This window comes from Gymnoscopelus braueri (assembly GCF_963280865.1).
Source record: "Gymnoscopelus braueri genome assembly, chromosome: 15".
Classification (NCBI taxonomy): domain Eukaryota; kingdom Metazoa; phylum Chordata; class Actinopteri; order Myctophiformes; family Myctophidae; genus Gymnoscopelus; species Gymnoscopelus braueri.
In genome coordinates, this window is record NC_137620.1 from 37,935,777 (window position 1) to 37,945,708 (window position 9,932).

At 41.9% G+C, this 9,932-nt stretch overlaps 1 protein-coding gene across 1 annotated transcript; it reads left to right on the forward strand.

The window, feature by feature from the left end:
* The first annotated feature begins 1,974 nt into the window (after positions 1-1,974).
* Positions 1,975-8,147, forward strand: LOC308102040 (BPTF-associated chromatin complex component 1-like). The gene is made up of 5 exons (XM_080451630.1): positions 1,975-2,194; positions 2,698-2,792; positions 2,938-3,173; positions 5,146-5,253; positions 6,936-8,147. The coding sequence occupies exons 1-5, from the start codon at positions 2,174-2,176 to the stop codon at positions 6,998-7,000; spliced, it is 525 nt and encodes a 174-aa protein (XP_080307756.1). The 5' UTR covers positions 1,975-2,173; the 3' UTR covers positions 7,001-8,147.
* The last annotated feature ends 1,785 nt before the right edge of the window (positions 8,148-9,932 follow it).

Consider the following 9,932-nt stretch of genomic DNA (forward strand, 5'->3'; position numbering starts at 1 on the left):
GGCCACCATTGTACCCACCCACCCATTGTACCCCCCCAACCCTGCACTGTGATTGGCCACCATTGTACCCCCCTAACCCTGCAACGTGATTGGCCACCGCTGACTCTATTCAGGACTGTGATTGGCTAGTGAAACACATGACACATGTGCATAGCCCTATAAATAGGACTATGCACTTAAAAAAAACACATATGTGCTATACAACTTGTAGATCTGCTATTTTTTTGGGCGGTGAAACCGCCCCTATATGTGAGGTTTGGACATCGACATTCGCTGCACTGTGATTGGCCACCATTGTACCCCCCCCACCCATTGTACCCCCCCAACCCTGCACTGTGATTGGCCACCATTGTACCCCCCTAACCCTGCAACGTGATTGGCCACCGCTGACTCTATTCAGGACTGTGATTGGCTAGTGAAACACATGACACATGTGCATAGCCCTATAAATAGGACTATGCACTTAAAAAAAACACATGTTTTTTTTTAAAGTTAGGGGTGTCCACAATATTACTTTTCTTTAAGTGAACTTCCATCACTGTGATGACCACTGTGACCACACCGCCCACTTCACGTCTGGGTGTGATTTTTGGGCGGTGAAACCGCCCCTATAAGTGAGGTTTGGATATTTGTACAACAAATCCTGCGCTGTGATTGGCCAAAAATGTACCCCGCCTAACCCTGCACCGTGATTGGCCAATCACAGTCTATTCAGGACTGTGATTGGCCAGTGTCACATGACACATGTGCATAGCCCTTATAAGAAACCATAACTTTAAAAAAAACATACATTTGTTTTTTTTAAGTTATGGTTTCTTCCATCATAAAGAGTGTTTCAATAAATGTATTTATTTTTTGTACATGATTGGTTGACTCCATTCAGTATTGTGATTAGCTAGCAAGACACCGCCCACTTCACACAGGGTGTGATTTTTGGGCGGTGAAACCGCCCCTATAAGTGAGGTTTGGATATTTGTACAACAAATCCTGCGCTGTGATTGGCCAAAAATGTACAAGTGAGGTTTGGATATTTGTACAACAAACCCTGCACCGTGATTGGCCAATCACAGTCTATTCAGGACTGTGATTGGCCAGTGTCACATGACACATGTGACACCGCCCACTTCACACAGGGTGTGATTTTTTTAAATCGTGAACATTTTTGCAAATCTTTGAGGTAGGTAACAAAATGTCAGCCAATCAGGAGAGAGTACCCATTTATCAGCTTCATTTATAGTGTTCCAGTTCCAATTTCACTTGTTTAATCTGTATCCTTTCTGAGTTCTCTATCCTGATTGGACGAAATTGGTATCCCGATCTGAAAATGCATTTTCTGTTTAATAAAGAGCTGGAGAGACATTGGAGACTCCTGTTACTGAACAAACACTCTATAGCAATGAGTAGCCTACTATCAAAATAGAGCTATTTAACACTTATTTTAATGAAAGAAAATCACTTCCCCTACCTTTAAGTAAAACATGTACTACTCTTTACAAGTACTTTCTCCACACCACTGCCAGGCGGGCATATGAACGCTTTCAACAAATATATTATATCATAAAGTTCCATTCATTCGGAGTGAACTGGCTTCTTTTGGCCACAGGAGGGCGACAACGACACAGCTTTTCAATCTTTAGAAACTACGCAACCATAGCAACCAATGAGCCAATCACAGCATGAGAGCAGCTTCAATCTATGGGATCTTGAGAACAGATTGGCCCGCCCATGACGCACCTCTCTGCCTGTTCATTTGGACCAATCAGCTTGCAGGCGTTTGAGCGCCAGAGCAGCTACTACACTGATATATGTGACCTATCGAATGAAGTAACTTTTTCCACCACTGAACAAATCACAAAATTGCATGGAGGAGACTAGCTCCCTGCGGTCACAGGATTCGACAGGTCACACATGTGGTCGCGACGTGGTTGTGTTGCGTTTAGAACGACCAACGGTAACACATTGTAACGTTAATACAGAGCTTCACTCTGACTACATGTACCACTACCGGCACGTGCACGCACAAGGCCGTGCACGCGTTGTTAGTGCGCAAAGCAGCTGTGCGCGCGTGTGTCAACCCTTTTATTCTAGCAGGTTATCTTAGCAGGTTAGCTTTAGCATGTTAGCTTAGCATGTGTCTTTCTTTTGTGTCCAGTGAGTTGTGAGAGCAGAGACAATGACGTCAGCATCAACTAAAGTAAGTCTGACCTGCATGACGTCATTCATTCATTCATTTACTGATTTCATTAGGTTCAAACTGGTGGAAAGTATCTAAGTACTTTTACTTAAGTACTGTACTGTGTAATTAGTTTTTTAGGTATGTTGACTTAACCTTTGTATTTCCATGTTGTTACTCTTGCAAAGTTGTTACTCAAGTCTCAACGTGTGTGTGTGTGTGTGTGTGTGTGTGTGTGTGTGTGTGTGTGTGTGTGTGTGTGTGTGTGTGTGTGTGTGTGTGTGTGTGTGTGTGTGTGTGTGTGTGTGTGTGTGTAGGGTTGACTGTATGTGTCATATCATATGTATACAGTCCATATATATATAACAACAGCATAGTGTGTGTGTTTGTTTTGATTTGTCAGGTTGGTGACATGTGTGTGTGTGTGTGCGCGCATGTTTGTTTTTATTGTGTTGTGTGCATTTATGTAATATGTATACATTAGTTTTCATTGTATTTCTGTGTGTTTGTGTAAATTTTTTCAGGTAGGTGAAATCTTCTCTGCGGCGGGTGCTGCCTTCACCAAACTAGGAGAACTCACCATGCAGCTACACCCTGTTGCTGACTGCACTCCTACAAGGTAACACACACACACACACACACACACACACACTCTAACACTAGCATCACCCGCTCATCTTCAATAGACTCACTCTCTGTCTCTCTGTGTGTGTGTCTCTCTCTCTCTGTCTGTCTCTCTGTCTGTCTGTCTGTCTCTCTCTCAGTACTCAGAATAAGACAGTAAAAAGGAAGCTGAGTGATGACAGCGGTATGGTGACGGTCGTCTCGTCGGAAAAGAAGTCGTCCAAGAAGGCCGCTGCCGCCGTTCCCACCCCCGTCGTCCCGCCCGCCCCGCCCGTCGTTTTCCAGCCGAGTTTGCCGACAGGCGAGGTGGTCATAGCGAGGGGGCCCCTCCAGGGAGTTCCCGCCCAGCTTCGTGTGAAGAAACAGAAGACTGCAGGTGAGCACAGGAAGAGTATCGGAGCGGAGGAGGGATGCCAGCAGAGTTTGGCTCACTCATAGCCCCTACGGAACCTCTCCCTCCGCTATATACAGTAGCTCCGAGATGAGGTTCCTCGTTTGTTTCTGCCGTCTGCGGTAGACATTGTCGCACATTTTCCACTTTACATGTTTCTTACCCCTTTCTGCACATCGTATCCAAAAAGTAAAGCATTTCCGCCACTCTCTCAGATGTTTTAAGTTCTAGCGCACCATAAAAGCTATCCAACGAGTTGAAGAAAGTATTTAATTTGCCTCGATCTTCATCCGGTTCCCTAATATTTTGCATTAGAAGATGCAATTCAACATTTGACCAGTAGGGGAATCAGTAATGTTATCTCTACGGGCGCAACTCTTGCGCAATGTCTTAAAAACATGTAACCGGATGAAGACCGAGGCAAATTAAATACTTTCTTCAACTCGTTGGATAGCTTTTATGGTGCGCTAGAACTTAAAACATCTGAGAGAGTGGCGGAAATGCTTTACTTTTTGGATACGATGTGCAGAAAGGGGTAAGAAACATGTAAAGTGGAAAATGTGCGACAATGTCTACCGCAGACGGCAGAAACAAACGAGGAACCTCATCTCGGAGCTATACAGCGGAGGGAGAGGTTCCGTCGGAGCTATACAGCGGAGGGAGAGGTTCCGTCGGAGCTATACAGCGGCGGGAGAGGTTCCGTCGGAGCTAGCTCACTCACGTCACTCCCCAATTAATCTCTCAAGAACAGATTCAGAGCTGCACTACTGAATCTGTCGGGAGCCCCGTTCAGAACGTGTGCGCGTTAGCCTACACGTGGGCGTGCCTTCAGATCAGGAAGCAGGCCGCGCTTTACCCAATCAAATGTAGAGGGCGGGATTTACGTCTGTGCGCTCGCTTCCCACTGAAAACAAACCCAAACTCATTTAACAATCGGAGCCGACAAAAAACACGGAAAGTTTGTAACATTTTAACTTGTTCTTTCATCATAGAAACAAGTGGGCTTATAACCAAAACGATCCATGTTCTTTGGGAGAAATGGTGTTAGTGTTCCGAGGAGAAATATTGTTAGTGGGAATGAAAACATAGGCGCACCAGCGGAAGTGGAGGGCTGAGGGCAGACCAAAACGCTGGTTACCATTTTACCATTTATAGTACAGTTTGTTGATTAATTTTGATGCAGTAATGGTCTTCTTTCTTTTCTTTTTACTTTTTTTTTTGTATTAAAAAGGTCTTAAAAGTCCTTAAATTGTCACTTCACTGTAGTGGCGTTCCCAGGAATTACATTACTCGGGGAAAAATCTCCGGGGAAACAAGTTTACAACAACACTACACTGACTACAAAACTGAAAAACGTTAATTAAAACAATATGCAAGTATAATCAATCGATCAATTCTTCAGCGGTGGTCTCTTCATGTTGTAGTTTAGTAATGAATGGCTCAAGCTGCTCTCAGAGCCCTTTTTATGCCAGGTGAGTACAGGTGATGGCCCAGACCCCCACCCCAGGCTGGCACTCCCATGAAGACAAAGGCATACATTTGCATCACTACATAGGCGAGGGTCGCTCTGCTGAATGGATACGGTGGTGATTAGCTGCCTGCCCGCGACGAGGAGGCGGGCTATGGTCCGACGACCACTATTCTGTTTGGGTTTTTTTCACTGCCTGTTTTTTCAGTCAGTCTTTTACTTTATTTTCTAGGGGAGGCGAGATTTTAGTTGGGCCTGCCCTGCCTCTATGGTGGGTACGCCACTGCTTCACTGTTATCTGGTGACCCCCCAAAATCTTCTAAACCACAGGTTGATAACCACTGGTTTAGAAGACCGTTTGGGACCCCCCCCCCCCCCCAAGCAGTTGTTCATATTGAATATTTGACCGTTTCTTTGATCAATTGTTCAACCCTACTCTTGTGGCATGTGCGTGTGTGCGTGTGTGTGTGTGTGTGTGTGTGTGTGTAGATGTGACGTTGAGTGCTCTGAACGACTCAGATGTCAACAGTGATGTGGTGGACATGGAGGGACTGGGAGAAACTAACAACTCCAACAAACTCAACAGCTTTGATCAAGGTAAACATGAACCCATACACATTTATTATTATTATTAAAATAATTATTCTTTATTCTAACTTTATTTAAAGCACCCAAATGACCACCTATAAATAATCACACTAATAATGCATTATAACAATAATTATAATACATGATAAAATTATGAAAATGTATTACAACTATGATAATTAAAATACACTATAATAAAATGCTCTGAGTGAATTCTATAGTGTTATGAGCAGAGTGTAATCCATTAAGTATGTTTTAACGCATTGTAGACATGGGATGCATAGCAATTGTTACCAGTGAGGTAAAGATTTTATAATGTATTTGTTTGTTTGTTTTGTGTCTTATAATCCTGTGAGGGATGGATTGGTCATAATCACATGAGCCCTAGCATCCATATTCGGGGCATGTTATATAACGGTGAAAATTCTGCCAAAATAGGCGATCTAAAGAGCTTGTAGATCGGTTATTTTATCGGCAAAGAGATTTTGTTTAGAGGGGGAAAAGGAGGGGGACCAAGTACAGACCCTTGGGGGACCCTGGTCAACAAAGTATTGAGTTTAAGTGGTTTTAAGACAAGACACGGAAGTAAACATTGAGCTGAATATTGATAGAAATTGATTTATACACCTCTATTCATTATTACATCAGGGCTGAAACATACTATTATTATTATTTATTATAGAGGTCTATAAGGATAGATCTTTCACCACAGCCAACATAGCTTTGGGTAAAACAAAAACTCATTTAAAAAGTCATCACTTTTTATGTCCAGTAGGGGGCGTTGTTTTCCATATCATGACCTTACAGGTGTGTTTGTAATGTCCATATCATGAACTAATGCTGTGTCCACACTAGCACACTAGACAGCATTTTCAGTTACAGGATGTTTTTTTTCTCCAGAAATGCACTTATGACGCGGATCGCTTTTTATCAGCTGTCCAATCATAACTGTACATAAATGCAGACCTTCTCCACGTCCGGTCCGGGCTGATGGTCTCCTTATGCCCCGCTATAGGCCACCGAGGCACCCACACACACCACTTAATATTAAACGTATTATTACTAACAAACGGCCAACTTGTTTGGCTATGTGTGTAGAATCTGGGATTTCCACAAGAGTGTTGTGTACACAGTGATATCTGACACGGTTAATGGCGAAAAGAAAGGACTTCCATTTGTAACTGCGGTAGTTTACAAAAAGGGTCCGTTTGGTTGCATTTGTACACTCCCAGAGTGAGATTAACACTGGAGGGGTCCATATTTTCTATGCCAGCCGGGGAGGAGAAAAATACAGGCTTGTTGTGTGCGTCTGTGACTGCTTGACCGTAAGCGATCTGTATACAGTATTTTAGCTATGACATGGAACACGTAGTTGCTCAATTTTCACTTGCAACTGCTAGATTAAACCTTCCTCATCAATATTCGGTAAATTCCATATATTGAAGTCTGTTTCAGTTGATCCCTCAGCAGAAAAAGGCTCTCAGGACAGCACTTTCTCCTGATAAAAGATGGCTAGTGTGAACATAACCTTACTTTTATTGTCCTGTGATAACAATGTTCATATCATGTGTTAATGCCCTTACAGGCCTGTCTTTTGCTTTTGTATAATTAATTAACCGTTACTTAAAAATCGTCCCCTTGTGTTTGTGCATATCATTAATTAATTCATCATTTAATAATTTGTGTTTCAGACAGCCTGAACTTGGACTTGGACCCAATCCATCCTGATTGGTTAAGAACTCGCCTCCAACCATGAACTACGTCACCTTGATTTATACTCCCATTCTGATAGGTTAAGAACTCAACTCCAATCATGAACTATGTCAGCTTCACCTGACCTAATTGGTTAAGAACTCGCCTCCAATCATGAACTATGTCAGCTTCACCTGACCTGGTCTTCTCTGCAGCCGAATACTGTGCCCCAGCCTGGAGTAGAAGCCCACACGTCAAGACAACAATGATCATAACTGGCTGCCTGAAGCCCACTCCTGTGCCCTACCTGCCAGTCCTAGCAGGAATTGCCCCAGCCGTCCTTCGATGAGAGACGGCTAACCTCTCCTGGCAAGGAAAGCCCAGAAACATGACTGAAACATGATGAAACGACAACTAAAGCAGCGCCAGCGCCCCCCAAGCAGACTCAAGTCCTGCCATCCCCACAATAAGGCGCCACATGCGATGCGTAGTTCTATCCCTGAGGACCTGTCTACAAACACATGGCTGGTGGTGACAAATCATTCTGGTATCAAGTATCCTACTTCATAGCGTAACTACATGTCTGACATTTGTAACAAACCAAACCACTTGAAAATCGTTTGAGACTATAGCAAGTTATGGTGGTTTTAAGGGTGGAGAGACTTACTGCTTTAGCAGACATACATGCATTATGAGTTATGATGATTTTAATAGTGGAGAGTGGAGACTGACCTCCTGCTTCAGCAGACATACATGCATTATGAGTTATGATTATTTCAACCCATTAAGACCGGGAACGCATCTATGTCATTTTTAGGTTACCGGTACTTTGGCTATTCAAAAATAGCAGATATACGAGCTCATAGCGCAGCACTTGGTTGCACTTGATTTTTCCCCCCAGAAATCTGCTATTTTTGGGAAAAATCGTGAACATTTGAGCAAATATTTGAATATATTTTTTTTTAAAGCAAACTTTTTTAACTCTTTGCTTCTGGGGATTCTACAAATGTCTTCTAAATCCTATAATTTTTTTTCAAACTTGTTCATGTCAAGGACCTCCCAAAATGATATGTATTTGGCCGCGTAACCCCATCTCAAAATAATTTGTTCCAGGGAGCCCCAGCAGAAGCAAAGATTTACAAATATTCGCTTTAAAAAATACATACATTCAAAGATTTGCACAAATTTCCCACGATTTTTCTAAAAATAGCAGATCTACAAGCTCATAGCGCGGCACTTGGTGCCACGCTATGAGCTTGTAGATCTGCTATTTTTGAATAGCCAAAGTATAAAATAATGGTTTAAAGGAGGAGTTCACCCAAAAAATGACTTATTTTCTATCAATTACACACCCCATGAAGCCTTGAATCCATGGATTTATTTTTGTTTTTGTGGCATTCCAAAGCCAATAATTTGATTCCCGTCTCCTACCGGCTAATGTATCCGGTAGGAGACACAAAGTAGATTATTTGTGTCTCCTACCGGATACACACCCGGTCATCAAATTATTGTCTTAGGAATGCCACAAAAACTAAAATAAATCCATGAATTCAAGGCTTCATGGGGTGTGCAATTGATAGAAAATATGTCATTTTTTGGGTGAACTGCTCCTTTAAGTGGTTACACAGATGCGTTCTCGGTTTTAATGGGTTAATAGCGGAGAGACCTGCTTTAATCGACAGACATGCATTATGAGTTATGATGATTTGAATAGTGGAGAGACCTCCTGCTTTAACAGACGTACATGGAGCATGGCTTGACCCGGCTGTTATGGCGGCCGCAATGACACATAGAATCCATGTTTCTATATCTATGGGAATGACTTCCATGTGACTGTTTCAGTAGATTATTTATATAGGTTTTAGAGTTTCATTCAACACATCTGTGTTTCCTGGACACTTTTTACCTTCATTTTGTGGACTTGAAAGAGAACTCTTATCTTACTCCATCCTCTTCTCTGAGAGATGTGTTGTATCCTGATGCTCCTAAACCCTACTCGCCACCATTCATTTAGATATGAAATGTAATGGATTACTATGGAATTACAACAGTCAAGGAGATACTGTTTAGATATTTATGTGTGATAGAAATAGGTGCTGTTCATGTAAAAAGGCAATTACAACCGTAAACACTCAGGATTCTAACCACCTATGTACCGCTCATCCCAAAAGGAAATCCTTGCCTGGTCAGGGGGAGATATTGGGCTTATGAGCTTCAGGCAGCACTACTTGTCAAGCAGTAGGTGTCCTACCTGACGCCGGGGTCTAAATGTCTCAATAGAAGAGCATACACATTGATTAAAGTTCCATTTTTTTATTCATTAAAATAAGTCCCAGATTGCAGCATTAAGAGAAGTATGGATTTAATGTGAATGCTGTCGCAAAATGATAGATTTAGTCTTGTTATGTAAAAGAGCAGGTGGATCCTTATGCTAATTTATACGTTTTCATATGATACAGTAGCATCCAGAACATAGCTGATCTACAAGCGCAAAGCATGTAGATCAGCTATTTTCTGCATTGTAAGAGGAAGTATAAATCTGTACGTATGTACGTATGTATGTATGTATGTATGTATGTAAAACACTGCTCGCTTCACTTCCTGTTTTGTTTAACATGGAGGATGCATCTGTTTTGTGTAAAGAGGAAATTGTTTGATAAAACGAATGTGTTTTGTAATTTGCTCCTTGTTTTATTTTAATTATATCATTATTATTATTTAGAAATGTGTTGATATTGTTTAAAGTGTTGAGTCATATAGTATCAGTCAACGCTGAACGAAGTAGTTGTTACGATACCGATACCAGTATCAGAGAAGCTGCCGATACTTCCTAAAATGTTGGTATCGGTATCGGCGAGTATGGCAGTCTATGCCATTCCGATACCACGTAATTTATCACATGATATTTCATTTACAGTAATATTCTGAATGTTTCAGTTGATGTTGCACGACTGATATATACTCACTGTACTAACTGTACTATTTACATTATTAGT

Bases quoted from the DNA above. Each gene is read 5' to 3' on its own strand.
- LOC308102040 (XM_080451630.1), top strand. From the start codon at position 2,174: ATGACGTCAGCATCAACTAAA. The intron at 2,195-2,697 runs GTAAGTCTGACC...AAATTTTTTCAG, and splicing joins TGACGTCAGCATCAACTAAA to GTAGGTGAAATCTTCTCTGC. The intron at 2,793-2,937 runs GTAACACACACA...TCTCTCTCTCAG, and splicing joins GCTGACTGCACTCCTACAAG to TACTCAGAATAAGACAGTAA.